The sequence below is a fragment of the Hippopotamus amphibius genome, chromosome 5 (assembly GCF_030028045.1).
Source record: "Hippopotamus amphibius kiboko isolate mHipAmp2 chromosome 5, mHipAmp2.hap2, whole genome shotgun sequence".
Lineage (NCBI taxonomy): Eukaryota > Metazoa > Chordata > Mammalia > Artiodactyla > Hippopotamidae > Hippopotamus > Hippopotamus amphibius.
In genome coordinates, this window is record NC_080190.1 from 51819123 (window position 1) to 51843575 (window position 24453).

The 24453-nt window shown below is 38.1% G+C and overlaps 1 protein-coding gene across 2 annotated transcripts in view; it reads left to right on the forward strand.

Moving 5' to 3' along the window:
* GLUD1 (glutamate dehydrogenase 1) overlaps positions 1-24453 on the forward strand; it is a 38739-nt gene that overhangs the window by 1282 nt on the left and 13004 nt on the right. The window contains exons 2-5 of one of the 2 annotated variants that reach the window (XM_057734245.1): positions 13057-13137; positions 13680-13765; positions 14574-14637; positions 19061-19155. In XM_057734245.1, the coding sequence (XP_057590228.1) occupies positions 13057-13137; positions 13680-13765; positions 14574-14637; positions 19061-19155 (326 nt within the window). The remainder of the gene's footprint in view (positions 1-13056; positions 13138-13679; positions 13766-14573; positions 14638-19060; positions 19156-24453) is intronic. The other variant, XM_057734246.1, reaches the window with a different exon arrangement.

The following is a 24453-nucleotide window of genomic DNA, read 5'->3' on the forward strand; positions in this document are numbered from 1 at the left end:
TTTGGCTTCTTCTGCAGTCAGATTGCTTTCTTTGACCAAATAAAGCCCCCCCCCCAAACACACTTTTCCCCTTTAAAATCGCACAGTGCATCTTTAATAGTGCTTAAAAGTAATGTGCCAAAACATCTTTTTTTCTATTAAAAAATTATGTAGAATAAAGGACCCGGGGACGTAAAGAGTCTAGCTGGAGGTTGCTTGGCTAATAAGCACGGAGGATGTTGGGCTAGACCCTTTGTCTCAGTAAATCTCCAGTGTTCTGTTATACCAGCTGACTTCAAAGGATGATTTTTAGAAATCTCTCTAGCAGAAAAATTTGAGCTCTGCTGGCATTCTTAGCCCAGGAACAAAGGTTGCTTCAAACTGCTTAATGATTTACTTGTACTACTTGCTAAATTTGCATTGATCCCACCCACTTCTAGGACTTAACCTTTACAAAAGCTTAATTATCCTCTAGCTCTTAGTTTTCTCTTCTAAAACCAACTTTTGAACCACTTTGACCTCTGGTTTCCCTTTCCAGTTCCAACACTGCGTAAAACATACACACTGTCTATCTACATCGCCTTCCTTCTTCCTATCCACTCCCTTATTCTCTAAACCAAGAGTACAAGTTCAGGCTCCCAAGAAAAGCAAACATGTTGGAAGAAGAGGCAAAGTTAGCAAGTATTAAATTGCAGTGTTTCTTTAGAGTGGACATCAAGTTTATATACTGTCTTGTTGGCAGTATTTTCCAGTTGCTTAAGAGATATGGAACTAAACACTTAAAAGATATAAACCAGTATATTTGTTTTTCTTATAGGATCTGATTTCATTACCATAACGAACTTCTTTATGTTATTCTCTTCTTTCTATGCCAGGCCCTCTCCTATCATGAGTCACAAACTCACTAAAGCGACTAAAGTTTACCCTAGTTAGTCCTCTTCCTCTTGCCACAGCAGTTTTATACCAAAATATTAATAAACCTAGCAACAAATTGCATCAGCTATGGAAAGGCTGTTATTGTAGCACTTTTTCCTACTAGAACATAAGATACAATTCTCTGTTCTATTTATCCCATTTACAAGAAGGCTTGCTACTGAAAGCACTACTAAATCCCAGCATATTAACAGAGAAACTGAATTGCAGCTAATAAATAGTAGCAAGCATTGCAAGATAATATGAAAGAAAATCAGCCTCTATAAAGTGATAAATTTATTATCTTAAGAAATTTGAAAGGCTTTATGGAGAGAAAAGGATTGGGGAGGATTATATAGCTATGAAGGCTCTTAAACCTATGTTGGAGTGCTTAAGGTAAAGAACAGGGTACTAAAATAGATGATCAGCAAAATGGTGGTACTGTAGACATCCATGCTTTGCTTTCATAACACTCTGGGATTTTCCTACCCATTTATCACCCCCATCTTGTTGCAGAGAATGTGTATTCCAAGAGAGACTTATTTTCAGTGTTTTTCCCCCTCTAAACACTACAAGAAAGTTGTTAACCTCCTTGGTCTCACTCTAGTTCTAGAAATATAGGCTATATTAAGTGACTGAGGTTTTTTAAATACTTTGGATCAGCCCTAGGAACTTACTCTCCTAAGCACACTTTTGTCTCTCCACCCTTCCTCAGCTGTCTTCTTGACCAGCCTCTTTGTGTGTGAGGGGTTGTCTGCTGCTCATCATCCTCTTCCCAACCCTCGGCTTTCTAATGTTTTTTCAAGTGCAACCTTATACCTGAGTTTTCCAACATAAAATTCTCAAGGTTGTAGCAAAGCAACAATCTAATTTATAATCTCTGTAAGGGAAACAGGTGGTTTTAAGACCTGAGGGTGGCTGCTGTGTACTTTATACCAAGTAAATATTTAATAATACATAACTGTTTTTGTGCTTCTCTTTTCCCACATAACCATATTTAAATGAAGGCAATAGATTTGCATCTGTTAAGGATTTGCTAGAGTGCTTCATGCTCTGAAAGGAAATTTTAAGAGAGGCCTTAAAAATATCCTCAGCAAAGATGAACCTTGTGGGAATTTCCTTTGAGAAGACTTTTCCAAGGTTCTTATGTGCTTGAAAAGATTATCAGTGGTTATTCCTGTTAACTTTCTCAGAATAAATTCTCTGTATTTTATTGGCCCTGGTTCTACATGAGATTAATATACCTTTTTTATTTTATTTTATTTTTTTAATATACCTTTTTAGAAGGAAAATGTATTATTTAACTCATTGGGGGAGAAGTAGAGACATTGATGATAGCAATTCATTGGTGTAGAAGTCAGTTTACTTTCTCTTCCTTCTTGTCCTGCCCTCCACACCCCCTCCCCCACCTCAGGTCTTCAGATTTAAAATGTTGAGTCAAAATTTCCTGTGATTGATTTTTCCTTTTAGAACTTTCTGAATTATCATTTAAATAAAGTTAATGGAATCCTGATACGCTGACCTAAATCTTTTATTTAACTGCAAATATCAGCACCCCACCCCCGCTAAAAAATGTTACCTTATGTTAACCCATTTACTTGTTTTTAAGAGCCAATATGCACACACACAAAAAAAAACCCACAGTAGGAGGTAGATTGTTCTTCTTTTTGGGTGGCAGGATGCAGGGGTTGGGGGCAGGGGAGCCAGCTAAGGGTTGGAGTCAATACAGTATTGAAGTCCCCCTTGGCCTTTGGGATCTAATTTTGTGGTAAATGGTAGTGCTTTTGGGAAAACTGTAGAAAGTACTGATAATGTTTTAAAATGAGACATCCTCTGCTTTCACTGGAAAAAAATGTTTCTGACTTTCTCCTGTGCTGAATTGACAACCATCAAAACAAGTAACTGAATAAATTCACACTATCTAATATTTTTAGAGTGTATGTGTCTACATCTGCTGCCACAAGGTAAATGTAGTCTTTGTACGTAAATTTAATTCAACCTGGAAGTTCAGTTAGAACATAGGTAGTTTATGTCTTCTACCCTCTAGCCCTTAGCTCTGAGTTATTTGTTGTTGTTTTTAATACTTTTTAGTTAAATATGAATTGTGTTGTTGTTATAAAGGTCTTATTTCATGGGAGCCAAATGCCCTCCCTGAATATACTTAGGGAATGAAGAGCTACAATAATGGTGGAGACCTATATATATGCCAGATTGTCCTTCAGTCTTCCTGGCACTTTGTGTGAATCCCCCTTAGCTAGTTTGCTTTGGCAGTAAAAACCCCATATGCAGGAAAACAAACATTTACTGCACACTTACTATGCAAACTACACTTTGCAGGAATTGGGGTGTCAAAAATCGGAGGACAAACACCAGTAGTATGTATCAAACTCCAGATAAACTGACAATGTTTAAATTTCTAAGAAATGACTTGGACTTTTAGCTTATGTAGTGGGAAGAAATTGGGTTTAGCATTGTTGGTGATAATTTAGATTGCTGAGTAAAGTTGTTTCTTACCCAATTATGTTAAAGATACTGAGGGCTTTGTCAAGAACCAATAAAGACTAAAATATCGACTTTTGGATGTTGAAAAATTCCTAGGCTATATAGTCTCTGACATGAGACTTTTTAAATTATTGCATAATAATTAGGTTGTAATATAATTAAGGAAAAAACCTTTAATATCACTTTAATGAAGCACATTGATTCATAAATGGTCCATAATTGCTCTACCCAACAATTCCCTGTTAAAATACATATGTATGACGCAAATGTTCTAATAATAGTGAAAGTTATAAAATGAAGCAGCTCTACTCCCAATCCTTTCCCACAAGATAACCAAGAACAGCCTTAAGTCCACAGCTGTTATTTAAAACTGACCTGGCTATTCAGATGAATCACTGTTTTCCCCTTTCCAGAGGCAGAAATTAATGCAGATTGAAGTACTCACTATCAAGACTGAAGTGTTAATGTATGCAGTACTACTGATAAAGGCAGGAAAGGTTTTGTGAAGGGCAAGAAGACAATCTGGGAGAGGGCTGCTCAAGACATTTTTAGTTACCTTTCAGAAGGCAGCTGTACCTGGGAGAGTCTGCCTTCACAAAGATCAACTGGCAAAACAAGGGATAGAAATAATAGATAGCATTGTTTGAGCTCTACATGTACACCGGGCATTCTGCTAAGAGCTTTTCGTGCATCACTGCTTTGATTCCTCAGAACAACGTTATGAACGCACTGTTGACCCAGATTTTCAGATGCAGATACTAAGGCTGAAGAGTAAGGTGTCCCTTGGTAGGGTTACACAGCAGTAAGTAGTAGGGTTGGGTTCAGGCTCCTGCCATCGGATTCCAGCACCCACCTTCTTAGTCATTATTGCCTGGGTTTATTCATGTAAAAAGTTACAAATTGTATCATGGGGTAAGCATTGGTGGAGAACCATGTCATGCCATCAGCACAATGATTCCTACCACTTTGGATCATTTGAAATTTGTTAATAGCTATTAGAAGACCTAACTTCTTCTAGAAAATAAATGCATTCATAGGTGATGTCTTTACCAATCCAAAGTGATGACTTAGGCAATGAAGGAACATTTTAAAGAGAGTTTTCCATTGAAGGAGGTTTCAAGAGCTTTGGTGTTTAAAAACAGTTTAATGTGTCAGCCAGAACTCATTTCTCCACCAGAGTGTTATTTCATGTATCTTTCTGGGTTTTCAGTGCAATGATTTTTTTTAACGCTCTGCGATGTTTATTCTTTAGAGTTAGTCAAAATTTATTACTACTTAGTGCAGTAATTAATGGCTTTCTGTTGAGTGTCTCTTCCTAAAAATTAAGGAAAGCCTTTATCATGAATTGCTGTTCTCTTGATTGTTCTTGGAAAAAGTCTGTCAGACCTTTTAATTTTTCTGAATTGCTTCTTGGCTAGAGGAAAATATGAAAGATGACACAAATGAAGATTATAAAGGTTCATTTTCCTTTCCTGGAACCAATCAATAAGTGACACAGTTGAAAGCACACTGGATAATAGGTCACTGAAATAGGAGTTCAAAGAAGATGCCAGGAAAAGACCATCTTGATTTAGAAGTAGGGAAGGCTGGATAGGAGTTAGATTGGGGAAAGGTCATTTCAGATAAAGAGATGTCAAAGAGGGGGTGGCATCAGCTCAGGCAGGAGGCAAGGTGGGACTGTGTTGGCGTCATGAGGACAGACTGTTTGTAAACAGTGAAAAGTAAGGTTTTATGGCATAATAAATATTTGGTCTCTGCCTGCAGTTCCTAATACAGAGCTCCTAAAACCCTTGTAATTTTCCTGAGTTATGGGGGATGGTAGGAGCATCCTATACAGAGTTCCTAAATCCCTTGGAACTTCCTGGTTGATAAGCACACCTTTTGTTCTTAGGCAACTCTTGATGGGCTCCTGGTTAGCTTCAGGATTCCCCTACAGGTAGGATATATGGAATGGAGAGTCAAAGATAACTCATCTGAGACAGTGGTAGAAAAACTGGTTGGTATCAGGGAAAGAAGTGTTACTAGGAAAGAGGATTGGATTTTGAAAATAAAGGAAATCTGGTGTAAAATGATCCTTAGGAAAAATAAAAATACAGACATATTTTTCCCAGTCTTACCCTTGCAAAAGTACAGTCTCTGGTGCCTGTCCCTACCTTGTCTCCAATATCCCTATAATTCTTCTCTTCCTCTCTTAAGATCCCTCTCACATATCACCTGTACTTGTAAATAATAGATATGAAACTAGATATCTGAAATTTTGAGCATTTACCTCTTTGAATCTCTTTATAACAACTTGTTGTCTTTTACTAAATGTTATCCATTTTATATTCACCAATTTTACTAACATCATTTCCAGGACATGTTTGGTATGAAAATGTGACTAAGTTCAGTGTTATTATCAGAATAAAGAATCTATAAAAAATTAACAGTCCCCATTTTAATGCATATTCTTTCCTCCATCCATTGGGCACTAAGTTAAATACTTAAGCACAAAAAGAGCTATATGTTCTTTAGATAGGTATGTACATAAATGCAGGGAAATGACTCAGAAGGTTATATATACATTTAAGTTGCTAAGAATAGTCCCCTCTAAGGACTGGGGTCATAAGTGGTAATCAGGAGACATCAGCTTTTTCTATATTTGAATTTTGAAAACATGCATATGTGTTACATAATTTTGAAATTTTAATGGAAAGAAGAAATATATATTTCACTTCGTTTTTCCAATATCAGCTAAACATTAACTTCCCAGAAAGCTTAGGTTTGTCTCTTCAAAATGCTTAGAATAGAAATTTTGATAATGAGTTAAAACCCTGTAGTGCTTGTTCCCTGCCTTCTTACTCGAGACAGTACATGGACACTGTCAAAAGCAATCCTTAGCTCCTGTACTAAACGCTTCTTCCTGGAGCTGAAGAAGTTTTTGTGAGACTTCTGGTATTTTACATGGTCATAACTTGCTGGTGGGTAGGTGCTGGTTCCTCAATGCTTCTTTCCCTCCTCTCATTTTTAATTAAGTTATTCTCCTCTATTGCGAGCTAGGGAGTATTATTATTAAGTAAGAAAATAGCTTCTGATGAGTAAATGGCAAGTGTATTAGTGCATGAATTTTAAGAGTTCTAAGTTCTCTTTGCTTTGCTGGGGTTCTATACTTGTGGTAGAACTCTTGTTATTGAGTAAATAGTTTCTGAAAAGAGACAATACGGTTGGAAACTGAATTTCTGGTCAGTAAATCAAACCCTGTTAAAAGGTCCAGGTTCAAGTAACTTTTAAAACCATTTGAATTTTCATGAATGTGTTTAGTTAATGATTCATTGTAAAAAGCAATGGTGACTTAAGTCACCAGGAGCTTTTTTGTATGTTTTTGGGTTTGACTCAGCTAGCAAAAGGAGGAAAAATTCAATCTACTCAGTTGTGGTTTTCACTGCATCTTTTTCAAAGTAATCAGCCGGTGTGTTTTCTTTATCACCATAGCAACTTAGCCAGTTTTTGCTTTAGATTTTTTTTTTTCCTCCTTGAAAAACTTACTGTACACCAATCTTAGGCTCTTGAGGGTAGTAAGGAAAGTCTTTGGGAATTAAGTTAAAAGGCTGCGAAATGTTTTGTGCTGTGTATAGTTTGCAGATGTCTGCATTTCATTAATATTCCTTTTAAACATTTGGATGCCAGTTAGCTCAAAATAACTATATATTAAGTTAATTTCTGTGGCGAATGAAAGGTATGATTTCAAAGTTCTATCACCAACCCGTCCGCCAACTTTACCAACTTTACTAAGTAATAAACATTGTCATGGGTGGTGTTTCTTTAGTTTCCTCTGGTGAACTGAAAGCACAGATTACTTTCAGCTGTGGTCTTTGATCCTCTCTTTCTTTCTTTCTTTCTTTCTTTCTTTCTTTTCAATTTTTATTTTATGTTGGAGTATAGTTGATTTACAATGTGTTAGTTTCAGGTGTACAGCAAAGTGATTCAGTTATACATATTTACATATTTCTATTCTTTCTCAGATTCTTTCACAGATAGGTTATTACAGAGTATACAGAGTATTACAGAGTAGTGTGTAAATGTTAATCCCACCGTCCTAATTTATTCCTCTGCACTAGACCCCATTTTTAATGACATCAGGCCTATGGTCCACTTCTGTATAATCACCCAGTTCCCTTTCTAGTATACGCATACGTGGACTCATGCTTTCCATTGGAAGCATCTACCTCCATTATTACATCTTGTTCAAAGATCCAGTTGATCTCTTCCCAAACAGTAGTAATGCTAGCATCAACATAGGCTCTAAAACTTTAAGACACCAAAAAAACTATAATATACTTTTCTCCGTTTCTGTAATAAAATTTGTTCCTTCTAGTTTCTATCCCTGTGCCCCATCCAATCCCTGTTGGTCTTACCTTTAGTCTTCTCTGCCACAGAAAAGAGGGAAAGAAAGGCTTGGTTTTATAAAAAGTGAGAATATTCATATTGCAAGAATATTCATACAAGCAAGAATATTCATCCTTCTTAATTCATTTTGATTTAAAATATTTTAAGTTTTTCTGGTTTTCTTTTATGCGTGTGGGTATTTGGCTTCATTGAACAACTTTGTCTTCATATTTACTACTCGTGAAATACAGTAGGTATTCAAAAATGCTAGGTTTACCCCATCTTTCAGAACTTCAAAGTATATGTTACATCATTTTGTCCTTCATGTACACCATTTGTGCTGATATCTCCTAATCCACTGAATTTACAAATTTAGTGGAGAATATTGTCTTTTTCACAGTCATATTCTTAGCATTCATTAGGATGTGGTAAAGAATTTTCAGATGGCAGTATATTTTTAGTAATTATCTTTGGTTTCCAATCCCAGAGGGAGAAGAGTAACTATAACTAGCTTTCCCGTGGGTGTGGGTAATTCCTGTATTACTAGAGTTTACTTGTCGTCTCAAGTGTGTAGTGCAGAGTATTTTATTTACAGGTATATGTTGAGGGGTTTTTTGTTTGTTTTTCTCAGGTTAACAGTTTGAGTCACCCTGTACTAGTATATCTGCCAAATTCCACAAGTAAAAACATTCACATATCACTAATTAATTAGAAAGTGAAAGCATATGTCTTTAGCCCAGGCATCTCCTGCATTCATTTCTAGGTCCCTCTCTGTGTCCACCCTTATCAGTTCCAGGGCATATTCCCCTGATCCACTACTTTAATTGTCCCTTGCCACAATTCACTAGAAGTCTTCATTAGTTCCTAAGCCTGCAGAAAATGCCTGTGGAGTGAGAGGTAATTTATGTAACTATTGCTCTTCAGTGTCTTTGCAGTTGAGCTCTCTAAATGGGTGTGGCTAGGAAAGAAAATTTCACTTTGCAAACACAAATTCCTGGGTACCATCCAGTGGAAACATGTTTTTGTTACATGTAGTTTCTGACTCATATCATTCCAGGACTTCTGCAATAAAATAGACGTTTTGTTTACACTGTTTTGTAGAAGGCGGGGCCTGGTTTCTAGTAAGCATTTAAGTCTAGAACATAGGATTGCTGTATGATTTATGAATGTTAGTATTTCAAGCTGTTTTTCATTTCCCAGTGAATGCCTTAGTTACGAGCACTGGGTAAGGGAAAGTAACTTTTCCCACACTTAAGAAAGCAAGGAAAATTAATATAACTTAGTGACTACCTCCATAGACTCTAAAAGCACAATGAAAAATGCTTCCAGTAAAAATACTGATTCTTAATAGTGCACTATTTTACCACCCCCATGAATTTATATTAAGAAGTAATAAAATCAAAGTTTATTGAGCTGTTTGTTTAAAATCCTATCCACTTAGACTTTTTAAAAACTGCATTTGTTATTTGCAATACTTATAATAGCAGTGAAAATAGTTGATATTGAAGTATTGACCACATGCAGACACTGCACCAGCTGCCTCACACACCTTATCCCAAGCAATTCTGGCTTGAAGCCTAAGAGCATTGTCTGCAACTCCCCAGGTTAAACAAGTGCAGATGCCCACAGCAGTGGCTATTGGGGTGGATTCACTTGGTTAGGAAATGCTGGGCACTGCACCCAACCCAGATCACTGGCCTAACATAGTTTCCACTAAGTAATATGCCTAAGTAATACCTGTTCACTAAGTGATAATTATATAAGCACATTTCAGTATTTAAACAATTGTTTGACTTAACCAAGGAGATAAAAGACCTAAAAACTTAAGACATTGTTGAAGGAAATTGAAGATACAAAGAAATGGAAAACTATCCTATGTTCATAGGTTGGAAGAATTCATAATATTAAAATGTCCTTACTACCCACAGCAATCAACAGGTTTTATGCAATCCCTATGAAAATCCCATGACAATTTTTCACAGAACTAGAATAAATAATCCTAAAATTTATATGGAACCACAAAAGATCCTGAATAGCCAAAACAGTTTTGAGAAAAAAGAACAAAGCTGGAGGGACTTACCTGGTGGCACAGTGGTTAAGAATCCGCCTGCCAATGCAGGGGACACAGGTTCCATCCCTGGTCTGGGAAGATCCCACATGCCACAGAGCAGCTAAGCCTGTGCACCACAACTACTGAAGTCCACGAGCCTAGAGCCTGTGCTCTGCAACAAGAGAAGCCACCGCAATAAGTCCATACACTGCAACAAAGCGTAGCTCCCACTTGCCACTAGAGAAAGCCCACGTGCAGCAGTGAAGATCCAACACAGTCAAAAAATAAATAAATTTTTTTTAAAAAGGACAAAGCTAGAGGTATCATGCTCCCTGACTTCAGACTATACTACAAAGCTACAGTAATCAAAACAGTATTGTACTGGCACAAAAACAAACACATAGATCAGTGGAACAGAATAGAGAGCCTGTAAATAAACCTACACACTTAATCTGCAACAAAGGAGGTAAGAATATACAATTGGTAAAAGATCTTTTCAATAAGTGGTGCTGGGACAACTGGGCAGCTGCCTGTAAAAGAATGAAATTAGAACATTTTCTCACACTACACAAAATAAACTCAGTGGATTATACAAAAATAAACTCAATGGGTGGTCAGGGAGGGCCTCAGAATGAAGAAAATTCTTAATAGAGACCTGAACAAAATGAGGAAGCAAGCTTTATAGCAACAGATATCTGCTATATGCAACAACAACAAAAAAAACCCTGTCAGTTCTCATTCTAAAATTTTAATAAGTAAATTTATTCCACAAATAACCTGAGAACCGATTACATGCAAGATACAGTTTTCTAAGAGCTCGCCTCTCTAGATATATTCATTTTATTTTTCTGATAGGACAAAGAAACATGTTCAGTTTCAGAATCTGCTCTTTATGATCATCTACACACAGATGAAATTCTCTTGAAATCTGTCATTTATGTTTAGATAGGTGTTTCTGAAACATACAAGAAGCCAGCTTTTTTTTAATGACTAGGGGAGGGACTTCCAATGGTTAAGAATCGGCCTGCCAATGCAGGGGACACAGGTTCGATGCCTGGTCCAGGAAGATCCCACATACCACGGAGCAACTAAGCTCATGCGCCACAACTACTGAGCCTGCGCTCTAGAGCCCATGCTCCACAACAGGAGAAGCCACCGCAATTTTTAGAATCCTGAGCACTGCAAGGAAGAGTAGCCCCCACTCGCCACAACTAGAGAAAGTCCATGCACGGCAATGAAGACCCAATGCAGCCAATAAATTCATTCATTCATTCATTTTTTAAAATGACTAGGGGAGTTTTCTCAAACTATTATTCCCAGAATCCTTTAAGAGGTCTCCATGGGCCCCCATTACTTGTGACTCAGCGTCAGGGAGCCCCAAGCAGTGTACAGACATCAGCCTCACTCAAGCCTTCATCCTTGGGGTCAAGGAGCGTGGACTAAAAAGATGAAAGGTGGCTTAATCCTGCAAAACTTGGAAGGGTTATTGACTAAGACCACCCCCAACCCCCCCCAAACCAAAGTAGTGGGCATACCTGCTTTCTCTGTCACCTCTACCAAACATCTAGTTTGGCAGAGTGTTGGGCATCAAGACTTGCCTATCTGCTTGGCTACCTCCCATCCTTATAGAAGAGTGAAGGAGATTGCTCATGATTTTTATCTCCCGTGATTTTATCTCCCTCTCTCCAGCCCTCTGCTCCCCCCTCGCCCTGTGTTCAGGTTGACATGCCGCCGGGCCTGTGCCCAGCCGGGGTGGGAAGTTAGGCGGGCCGCGAGGCCTCTCCCTTCAAGGGCTTTGCGGCATCTCCGGCCACATTGTTTGGTGTCTAAACCTCAAAACCTTTTTTTTTGTTTGTTTTCTTTTGCTTTTTTTTTTAAAGAGGCCAGCATGGCTGTCTTATAAACGAGATTTGTACCCTCAGGGCAACTTAAAGTGTCTCTTTTGCTGCTAATGGACGATTAATGTCGTGTCTCTGTGACCCACTCGCCATGTAAAGTATTAACGTCATACCTTAGCAGACGTCGTCTCCTAATATTTTCCTTTTATTTAATAAAAATGTTATGGTTAAAAAAAAAAAGGAAGGAGAGATGACTTTGTCAAGCTTCTCATTTCTTGGTTGAAAGAGCTGGCAGTGGGTGAAGGGTGTTACAGGTAAGGATCTCTTTGATTATATCCCATTGAAGCCAAAACCTCTGTTTAGACATCTGATATTCAAGTTGTATCTGTGGAGCCTGTTAACTATCCATTTGCCAATAGCAGAATTCTTAAACTCCCTTCTATGAAGTCACCTAAAGCAAAAAGTAAAAGAAAAAACAGCTTCCACGGAGTTAATTGCCTCCCTGAAAGGGTAAAAAACATTCATTTGAAGGTAATTTTTGTGTTGTGAAATCATATTTACTGTTATTTCCCACGGGGTTGTAAGTCCCTGAAGGACAGGGCTATCTTGTCTCTAAATCCCCAGGAACCCTACTTGATGCTACTCATACTAGAGCAAACACTGAACTTCACCAATCTTTTCCTCTTAAATATCAGATACTTGAATCAAATTCAGCACTCATTCTGTCGCTCTTTCTGGGTGTCTTAATTAGCAGCTTTTTTCCTATTGTTTTTTGTTTGTTTGTTTGTTTTTAAGCCAAGCCATGCAGCATGTGGGATCCTAGTTCCCTGGCCAGGGATCAATCAAACCTGTGCCCCTCTGCAGTGGAAGCACAGAGTCTTAATCACTGTACTGCCTAGGAAGTCCCCCTATTGACTCTCTAATCATAAGCTACTTTAGGTGTTCTTGAAAATAACCATTAAGAGACTTCCCTGGTGGCTTAGTGGTTAAGAATCCACCTGCTGATGCAGGGGACATGGTCCGGGAAGATTACACATGCCAAAGAGCAATTAAGCCCATGAGCCACAACTCCTGAGAGCCCATGTGCTGCAACTACTGAAGCCTGTGCGCCCTGGAGTCCATGCTCGGCAACAAGAGAAGCCACGGCACTGAGAAGCCCGCCCACCACAACAAAGAGTAGCCCCCGCTTGCCACAACTAGAGAAAGCCCACACGCATCAGCGAAGACCCAGTGCAGCAAATAAATAAATAAATAAATTTATTTTTAAAAATAAAATAAAAAGAAAATAACCGTTAAAAGCTGTGGGCATTTAGAATTTCTAGCATTTTTTTTTTTCAATGTGCCAGAGGATATTCTAATTCATCCCCTCTTTCTCACCCTCCCTCCACTCTTTTTTTTTTTAACTGCCAGGTATCCGTTACAGCACTGATGTGAGTGTAGATGAAGTAAAAGCTCTGGCTTCTCTGATGACATATAAGTGTGCAGTGGTTGGTAAGTGATTTCCTTTGCTGCTAACTAATAAGAAGTCTTTGGGGAAATATGTTTGCATACAAGTTTACTTTTATGGTGTTAGAGAAATATACCTTATCAGAAGTGTTTTTGTTTGTTTGGGTTTGTTTTTTTTTGGTTTTTTTTTTTTTTGGTTGCACAGTAAGATTTAGTCTTTTTTTTTAATGGGGAACTTTTTATAGGAACTAATTTAATTTTCCTTAAGTGTAGATCTTTGTTTAAATCCCTTTCTATACTCTGTAAATAAGACCAAATCACAGTAGAAGGAAAATAAATATGCCGTTACATTTTAGAAATAGTAAAGCATACAGATTACATATGCATTGTAATTTGCCTAGTCTAGTTTCTGTTCACTAGAATTTTAAGGTACAGCATTTTAGAAGAGATCATTGTGGGTTTATTTGTTGAATTTTCTGAAACTAAAGCTAAAAACATCACACTTTTATAATATTATATAGTGCTTTCTGCCTTTCTAATTCTTTTATCCTTTATATGGAATAATAACTTTTAGCCTTCTCTTTCAGATGTGCCATTTGGGGGTGCCAAAGCTGGCGTTAAGATCAATCCCAAGAACTATACCGTAGGTATCAACGTGACATTAACGCACATGGTACATTTACAAAGGACTTGAAATTACTGGACTTCTGTGTATCCACTATACCAGTGAGATTAATGGTTCCTGTTGCTTTTAGGCATGGGAAAAAAGTAGATAATTAACTCATGGAGTGTTGTGCCATAAAAGGTCACCCGCTTACATCAATGTCCTTTTTCATTTTCTTACTTGGTTAAAAGGTAATTAGTATATCTTCATATTTTTAGGCATTTATATTCATGTGTGTTATATATAACTAATATAAATATATTCTGTATATAAATAAATATTATACTATATATAACCATGATCTGAGAATTTTATGTTAGGATCCCAAGGTTCTAGTGACATATCTTAACTAGTCTGGTAAAAATTTTATTATTTATCCTATCAATTCCAAGTTAATTTAAGCTGGTGTTACAATGCTAATTAACTTCTCTATTAAGTTAAATAAATTGTATGAATTAATATCTGTATACAAACAACATATATAATTTTATTTTTAAAATTTGCAATTTAAATGAAAATACACCATAAGGATTGCTCATAGGATCCTGTATTAATACAAAAACAGGTTTGAGTCCTGGTGCTACTACTGTCTTGCTTATGTAACCTAATTTGTTGTCTCTCAGAAATTTAAAATTTAGTTTCCACTTAAAATGGAAATACCTACTTTATGAATTGTTCTGAAGATTACACAAGAAGATACATGAAAATGTCCTATAAATAGAAAATAGGATGTAACTATTAGTTATCTCGACAAGTGGTTTTTCTGTCAAAAATTACTTTTTCCTCATTGTTTGTGCTTCACCTTTTTCCTGTGTAGGATAATGAATTGGAAAAGATCACAAGGAGGTTCACCATGGAGCTGGCAAAGAAGGGCTTTATTGGTATGTATTGCCATGTAGGTTTCTGCAGAGTGGGGACATCTACAAAGTAACTGTCTTGATTTAAACTGCTTTTGCTGCTTTTGTCTATACATGCATGGATAGACTTGTCCTTTTACTTTGAGAAATTGGATTCTGTGTTAAGCATGGTGAACGTACCTGGGCCTGTTCAGTTTCTCAGTATACAGTGTGGATACCAGGAGGGGTCACTTCCACCTCTTCTCCTTGTACAGACATAGTAAAAGGTTTTTGATAAGTCTAACAGCATTGAACAACAAGCACAATCAGAATTGTGACACCCAAAAAGATTTTAGGAACTAAATAATACCTGCATTATAAATAATTTTTAGTATACAAAAAAGCAGTTTTGCAATAGTAATCCTGTTGCAAAAGCAGTAAGAAAACTGATGCTGTTTGGGGCTTCCTAGGTGGCGCAGTGGTTAAGAATCCGCCTGCCAATGCAGAGGTCACGGGTTCGATCCCAGCTCCAGGAAGATCCCACATGCTGCGGAGCAACTAAGCCCGTGTGCCAAAAAAAAAAAAAAAAAAAAAAAACTGATGCTGTTTGGAATTGGAGGCTTAAGCAGGCCCTTCCCTTCAAAGCAGTAGGCACAGGCTGGGGGGTGTGGCCGCTCATGCTGATGACTCACTCTGCTATCACTGGCTGATTCTCAGGACTCCTGGGGCTGCTAATGTTTACTCAGACTGAATTTCTGAGGGTACTGATCTTCATTTTCTGTCACACTATTATGTTATACATTCTTTTGTGTGTGAGACGTGAATATTCTTTTCTGTGATATATAATTATTCAACCTTTAAATTTCAATCAAATTAAGTCTTTCTATTTATTTTCTTGTCCTAGAAAGATTCCGATTTGTTTTTTATAAATTTATTTATTTATTTATTTATTTTATTTATTGGCTGCGTTGGGTCTTCGTTGCTGCACACAGGCTTTCTCTAGTTGCTGCGAGTGGGGGCTACTCTTCGCTGTGGTGTGCAGGCTTCTCATTGTAGTGGCTTTTCTTGTTGTGGAGCACGGGCCCTAGGCACGTGGGCTTCAGTAGTTGCTGCACATGGGCTCCCAGGCTCTAGAACACAGGCTCAATAGTTGTGGCGCACGGGCTTAGTTGCTCCGTGGCATGTGGAATCTTCCCAGGGCAGGGCTCGTACCCGTGTCCCCTGGCAGGAGGATTCTTTACCACTGCGCCATCTAGGAAGTCCCCAATTTGTTTTTAAAAAATAAAATCATTTAATAGAATTTTGTCCCTTTAACATAAACTAAGAAGACTAAGATAAGAAAGAAAATCTACTTTTTCTGTTTTCCTGCCCCTTTGTTTTCCTTCCCCCAGTATTCTCACTGTTGATAAGTTCCTGTGAACTTAATATATCCTTATTTCGAAATTTGCCCCTTTTACTACACTAGAACTTTTCTAGATTTGTCCTGTCTCTCATAATTTAAAAGGCATTTTGATTCTTGGCATGCATCTACCCTGGCACTGCTGTGAGCTTTACTTGCCATCGTATAGGGGAAGCACTAGTTAATGAAATAATCAGCTCCTTCACAGAAATATCTGATTCTGACAGCCTTCATAATTTTTAAATCAGAGCTTAGCTTAAACTCTTAGCCTAAATCTCAGATGTATTTAATAGTCTTAAGTGGTTTCAGACTTTATTCACTTGTATTTATTGCCCATATATAAAGTATATCCAGCTTAATTTTCTCTATATTGACAAGAACCCTGTAATTGCAAGAGTTAAACAGTGATTCATTGAAACACTGAAAGCTTAAATATTAGCAATTTGACTCTTTTGCTTATTTGCAAAAGCTTTACTAAGCCGCCATGCAACTAAACTGGCACCTGGGCCCAGAAAGCTTTGTAGCATAAGAGGGAGGCAGGCATTCGGCATTCTTTCCCTTTGTAGGGCACAGAACTAGTCCTGAGCAAACCTTTGAAAGTGATGTCATTTTGGTTATTTTCTGACTTCCCTTTCCATGGAGTTTCATATTATGAGTTAGACCTGAGTCTGGGTCCTGGCCCTGTCACTTTGTGTGAGTTTAAGGTCAGATCTGATTTTGAGAGGGACTGCTTTGAATGTGTAGACCTATTTTGTAGAGTATTGCCATCATTTTGAGTCTTTCTGTCCATGAACACTGAATATCTTTCCACGTGTTTAATGATGTTTTGTAGTTTTCTATGTACAAGTTTCACACTACTTTTGTTAAGTTTATTCATAGCTATTTTATTCTTTTTGATACTGTTCTAAGAGATTGGTTTGCCGTATTCTTTTCTTATAATAGTCTTTGATATCAGGATAATACTAGCCTCAGAATGAGTTGAGAAAAGTGGTCCTTCCTCTTCTTTTTCCTTTTTCTTGAGTCTGTGAAAAGGTGTTAATTCTGTTGAGTTTAGATATCACCTTTGAAAACTTGTGAAGTTCCCTTTTCATCCTCCTATATCTCTGTGCGCCAAAATTATCCTTTCAGCTTTATCCCTACACTCATGTTCTGTGAAAGCAGTTGCTTTTTTCAGCCAATTTTTTATCTTGTTTATACTGTTATGGGATTGAGTGATGAGATTTTAACTTTCCTAAGGGTAGTTACCTGTTTTTAAAAGGATAGACTTTCATACTGTGCTCTGTAAGGTATTTGAGAATTTACCTGTAATTCAGCAATTACTTGTAATCTGTGCATCCCTATACATTGAATTTGTATGGAGTAGAAAACTCAAAAGCCTAATAATATTTTGTGATTTTTGCTTTGGGTAGGGGCATCTATCTCATTAGCATATCTAGACTAATTATTGTTTTTGGAAAACAATGTATCAGTATACATTTTTGACTTACTAACTACATACCTCAAACTTGCCACTTGCTAATAGCCCTTCTCCAAACAGAATTGTTATTTGAGGCAACAAGCTTATTTAACACATGGTGTTGCTGAAAACAAGCATAATACTTTTGTAGATACCTCTAAAGAGATGTGGGAGCAATCTCCTAAGCATTTATATCTTAGGAGAAAGGCAATATGATTACGTATATTTGTATTAACCTCCAGTTGAGGTAGGTTGCTGTACAGGAATGGAAATTGTGAGCAAATGGAACAGTAGAGCCCTTTTGTCAGAGGATGAGGATAGAATATGGCATTAACTTCCAAGCAGGAAAGTTGTATGGCTTGAGGGTGGGTTGGGGGAAGTTAGACTTCTTGATATTTGTAAGATGCCTAAGGAGAAGAGTGCCAGGACGTAGGAGAGTCACAGGTTAGGTGCGGAAGGACGAGCAGGAGTGTAAAGAGTACTTTGACCGTTTCAGCGTTGTCTGACATCAATCCTGTATCCATCGCATCACAACTTGTATTAAAAAGTACATTATGTAGGGCCTGGGCCCCTAAAATGTAGAAGAATATTAGAATGACCTTATTCTGTTGATTAAAAGTAATAAATTACAGAAAGAACTCAAGTACAGCTCTTAGAACTTAATTTGGGAGACAATAGTTTAACATTTTAAAGTTGTGTTTTTCTTTTTATAAAGATAACGAGTTTGTATTTTACAATTGAAACAATATAGAAAGTTATAAACAAGGCATGAAAAAGTTTGTGTATATCATTCTAAAGTTCTGCATACATATATACAGGTGGAAACGTATAGTTATTATACATAGGTATATATAAAGACTTTTGTATGAATGGAAACTCATGTATTCCTGCCTTTACAGATTTGAGTGGGCACCATTTAATACTTTTCCAGCTGAGATCTCACTGGACATCAGCATTAGTGCTGCCATTGGTACTTGTTGCTGCCTGTGGGCTAGCTTCTTGTTATCCTTAAACTCTTTAATTTGCTGATCTGAGGAACCAAAAGCCAAGGCCTAAAACTTTCTGTACACAGTAAGCTTTGAAAAATAGGTCAGAGCAGCATTCTATCACGGGTAAAAGTATTATGGGGCTTAATATAGTTGCTTTAGCAATGTGTCTTTTCCCTTTTTCTACTTAGAGAAAAGGGCTTATACACCCAGTAAGCGTATCACTGTGCTGTCTCATACATGTAAACTTTCTAACCACAATAACCCTCCTTATGGTACTGTTACCTCTGAGTGCAATTTAAGGAACTGAGGTCAAGAGAGGCTAAACGGATTTGCCTATGTTGCACATTCAGAAATCTGTTGCAGTGGCTTATCAATTGTGCATAGCTAATTTCCAAACATAGAGCAAGTGAACACCAGTGGGAATAGTTATGTAACACTGTGTGTCTATAAAGTTTGTAATAAAACAATTAATGAGTATTTCTATGACTTGAATTAGTAACCTAGATGAAATCTAAAGTTCTTTAGCCATGGTAGCTTTGTTATTATAGAGAGTTGCAAGGCTCTATGTGTTTGAGATGCATTTATCTTAAAAACTGGTGCAATGCCCTTTCCCTGTGCCCCTAGGTCCTGGCATTGATGTGCCTGCCCCAGACATGAGCACAGGCGAACGGGAGATGTCCTGGATTGCTGACACCTATGCTAGCACCATAGGGCACTATGTGAGTACCCAGCAAAAGCCCTGAGGGCTTCATTTGCTATCTATCAGAAATAACAGTTCAAGTGATATGTATAAGGGGAGAATTCACTGGGTTTTTCTCCTGTCCTTTAATCCTATCTTGATTTTATATATTATTTTACTCTATCTTATATCATAAATGTGGTGAACTTGAATTGAGCTTTTACTCATGCACCCCTATCCTGAACGCTGGGATGGGACCCTTAAAGATCACCTACCAGAGCAGGATACATTATAAGACAGTATAAGGGAAATAAAGAAGCATTCAGCTCAGGCTTTTCCCTCAAAGGAACTAAGACACATTAAGCAGATAAGGTATGGAGATAGTGTAATTGCAGGGTGGAGAGTTTCTGAAAGCAGGCTTCCTGGAAGAGGTATTTGGTCAGGGCTAGCCATTTAAAAATGGATAGAATTTAAACATGGAGATTTAGGAGATCGGAGGAGAAACCGTAGAGCTCAGATTGTCTGAAGATAAGGCACATTTAGAAAGGTAATAAGAGAAGGACAAAGTAAGTGAAAGAGTATTTTACTTTCTAGACAGTGGGAAGCCTTTGATGTTGACCTTTCCTTTGGGGAGAGGGGCTGGCAGCAGTGTTAGGCTGGAGCAAAGAGAAGGCCTCCACAGTGTCAGCATCTGTCTTCACAGCTGGGAGCAACAGGGCTGGGGAGAAGCATCTGCTCGTGACAGGTAGAACTCAGCAGGACTGGGTTGCATGTGTGGGACCAAGGAAAAGGACAGGGTCGAGTGAGAAAGAACTAGGAGGACTTGAATCTGAGGACTGAGCAGAAATAGTACCATTAATACAGAACACAAGAAGAACAACTAACTTTGTCCTTGAAAGGGATGGAATCTTGAAAAACAAACACTTAAGGAGTAGGAAGAGAAAGTGAATTGAAAAGACATTTTGTTACCCAAAAACTGGGTTCACGTCTTGGTGGGTGTCGAGCCAAAAGTCACAGCCAAGCCAAAGATCAGAAGAAGGATTTATTATTTGCAACAAGTAAGGAGAACACTGGCCATCTTTCCCAAAGCAGCATCTCCCTGAACAGCAAAATTGGGGAACTTTTAAGCTAAGGGTACATGCATATTCATGAAAGCACTTGGGTGGTTGGCAGAGCCTGAGCTTTAGTTGATTGATGTCACTAAGATCAGAAAAGGTCAGTATCATCATCCCTTAGGTTCCAGCTGATATGAAGATTGAACGTTTCAGGCTAATCTTTACCATTGAAACAGAACTGGGAGTCTTTGCAACTGATATGAGGGTGAGTCAAAAATCAGTCTGCACTCTGGCTGTATAAGTCACAGAAGTTTTCCTATAACTGGAGTGTGGATAATTTTTGACTCACCCTCATGTATTATCTATCTTCTCTTGCTTGATAACATTCTTCTGTTCCCTTGATCATTAATTACTGAGACCTGTTCAAGTACAAGCATTATGGACAGGCTTTGATCACAAAATGGCTTCGCATGTCAATAAAGCCATGCCTGGTTCTCTTCCTCCAGGGACCTCCTACCCTAACTGCTCACGATTTTAAAAATATATAGAGAGCACTTAACTACACAAGGGAAGCTTAAAGTGCAAGCAAGGAGTTCAATACAGTTTGGGTAAGGCTGGAAGGAAAAGTTGTGATGCTATGAAAAGAGTACTGCGGACCTGACCACATCTCTGGAGTAGAATCAGAAAAGCCTCCTTGAGATGTAATCTTCTGGTCTGCACTCTGAAAGATGAATACACACATCAACCAGGGAAAGTGGCACTGGCCAAGGGTTGGAGGCAGAAGGAAGCACCTGGGTAAAGGTCCTGATGTGAAAAGAGGTGAACCTGAGAGGCTGAGGGAAGACTGTGGTGGGCAGAGTAGAGAGGGCATGAGAGAGGCCAGCAGAGGAGAGTCAGCCCAGATTCCTACCTTGTAGGTGACGGCAAGCACTTTGGTCTTTGTCCTGAAAGCAGGGAAGCCAGTGAAGTGCTGATTGTAAGCAGGTGTAAGCTTCACTGTGTGTGCACCAGAGAATGGGATTGTTGGGGACAGGAGACTACACAGGAGCCCAAAAGAGGTGATATTGGCCTGCCAATGGAGTTGGAGAGGAATGGACAGATTGAACAGTGATTGCAGGGTGGGGGTCGGAGGGAGCAATTAGTTACAAAAGAATAAGAAGTGCCAAGAGCTTTGCTTTGTGGATGTTGGGGGGTGTGGGTGGGGGGGTGCTCCTGAGAAGAGGCCAGTTCAGCAAATAGATTGGAATAGCGAGATTGGAGCCAGACTGCAGGGGGGTGTTGAGAGGGAAGTAGGGCATGAAGAGTAGCCTTCACTTAAGAAAAATGGCACTGGAGAGAAGGCAACTTGAAAGGTGCCTGTTGTCTAAAGAGAAAGGTTTTTGTTGTTGTTTGGCATGTTGATTGGCTGTGGGCCACAGATTCATCTTTTAAGGGCCCTAGTAGAAAGATCGGCCTTAGAAGAGGAGGAATATTGTTTCCTCTGAAAGGGAGGACGGGGGCTACAGCATCTAGTGGAGGAATTTAGGCTTGTCTCATTTCCTAGGGTGATGTAGTGTGTAGTTGGGAGCACACGCAGACACCCTGGATTCTAGAACTGGCTCCTTCACATACACCAGCTCTGTGACCTGTGGCAAGTGTTCTCTGCCTTGCTTTCCTCATATGTAAATGACAATAATAATAGCACCCAGTTCATGACACAGTCATGAGGATTAAGTGAATAATAGTATAATTACTGGCCCTCAGTAAGCACAAAAAATATTTATAAACACTAAGCCAGGTAAATTCCACAAATCCCCTGAAATAAAACAGGAGCAGTATGAGACACTTCAAAGAATTTTGGTTTTGACTGCCACTCCCAAAAGGTTGCTTTTCCATGTCACCTTATGCTAAATGAGCTCTGGGTGTGATCTCTCATTCTTTTTAAGCAAGGCATTAGATTGAATAGTACAAAGCTGTGTGCAGTACATTGTTATTTGTAGCTCATCCCCAAAGGTGGCAAAAGAAGGTTTTTGTGAGGCCCTGCCAACTAAACCTTAAAGACTGTCCTTCTTAAAGTGATAGGAATTATAGAATCAGGCCCGAAGGTAAGAAGCCACAGTTTGTTACTTGTTTTCAGACATGAACCTGAACACACAGCTCCTTTGTCTAGCCTCGCCCAGAAGTGTGGGCACTGGAGGGTGAGCGAGTTCTCCACCCTGACGCAGGCCTCCAGGACAATTAGGTATGCTGGGCATCTCGCAGCCAGCCGGCACCATGCCTGACCTCAGACAGGATTGCTGTCAGCTCCAGCATTTGTATTTTCTCTGTTCAGAAGCATTTGGCACTTACTTGGTTTGCAGTTCTGTATTCATAAGCATTAACTATTCATGAAGGAAAAACTGTGGGAAAACTACTAATTCCATAAATCACTTTACTAGACTGTTTTGTTTTGGTTTTTTACTCATGTTCTTTTTGTTGGTGATGATACAGCTAATACAATTCTAAAAGTTCTCTCTATAAAAGTATTTAAACAGTCACTTTAACTTATCCAGCTAGAACATACATAGTAGGGTAGAGGACATGATATGAAGTAAGGCACTTTATCTTGTTTCACATGAGTAGCAAATTGCCTCAGCATATTTTTTAAATAATCCATACTTTAGCCACTGACTTAAAATGCTTTCTATATTTTATATTGGTTTCCTGTATACAATAAGACTATCCCATTGATCGATTTATACACTGTTCTAGTTGCTACAGTTTATAGTATATTTGATGCTCTGGAAGGGAAGCCCTCCCAAGCCCCTTTCTTCCTTCTAATTATACTTGTTTCTGAACCAGAATACATGTACACTGTCAATTCAGAGTACAAAAAGGAGAAGACTTACTCTGCCACTCAGCTTCTTAGAGATAATAGCTGCTACAGCTCTGTCTTGCCTCTGTCTTGCACACGTCTTCCCCCCCCCTTTTTTTAAAGAACTTTTATTGAGATATAATTGACATACAATAAACTGCATATATTTAAAGTGTAAAATTTGACCTTTTTTTTCTTGTTAGTAATGTATGTATGGCAATCCCAATCTCCCAATTCATATCCTGCCCCCCTCACTTCCCCCCTTAGTGTCCATGTGTTTGTTCTCTACATCTGTGTCTCTATTTCTGCCTTGCAAACAGGCTGATTTGTACCATTTTTCTAGATATCCACATATATGCGTTAATATACGATATTTGTTTTTCTCTTTCTGACTTCACTCTGTATGACAGTCTCTAAGTCCATCCATGACTCTACAAATGTCCCAGTTTCGTTCCTTTTTATGGCTAAGTAATATTCCATTGTATATATGTACCACATATTCTTTATCCATTCATCTGTTGATGGACATTTAGGTTACTTCCATTACCTGGCTATTGTAAATAGTGCTGCAGTGAACATTGGGGTGCGTGTGTCTTTTTGAATTACGGTTTTCTCTGGGTATATGCCCAGTAGTGGGACTGCTGGATCATATGGTAATTCTGTTTTTAGTTTTTTAAGGAACCTCCATACTGTTCTCATAGTGGCTGTATCAGTTACATTCCCCCCTCCTTTTTTTAACTCCAGTAGTACTATACTCTGTATACACTTTTATATATATATACAATTGTATATATAGTATGGAATTAGAATTTCTGGATTAATAGATTTTTTATCTTGATAGGTATTCCAGTTGCCCTGCAAAGCTTAGTTATTTTGCTTTCTTTTTTTTTTAAACTTCTTGAATACTTTTGTTAATCCACTCTTAGGTGAACCTGAGTTATCTTCTAAAGTTCTTTTTAAAAAGTGACATTTAATTGAATTCCTAGATTAGTTTGGCAGAAAAATATTCTTACAGTGTTGAGTCTTCCCATCCAAGAACACTGTAATGGCTCTTCCTATCTTTAGGTTCTGTTTTGGTGACATGCTCAGTCTTATGATAAATTACAGGTGACATGTATACCCTCACTTTGTAGGGCTTAAACATTTGTTGAAGGAATAATAGTTTTAAGCTGAACTGTCTCTACTTTTGTGATATTGCTATATTATACTTATTTGATGTTACATTCCTAAAACCCCTGTTTCTCCCATCAGAAAATACAATCTACTTTATTATACATTTTCTAAGAACAGCAATCTTGGAAAAAGTAAGACTTATCCCTATTGATGAAAGTATACCTTAAACACACATATACTCCTAATGAGCATGTTAGTTAAATGAGAATGTGTTTCCAGTTTAACCCTTCTTTATGTTGGTTCATCTTAGAAATTGACATTGACATTTCATCTGTTA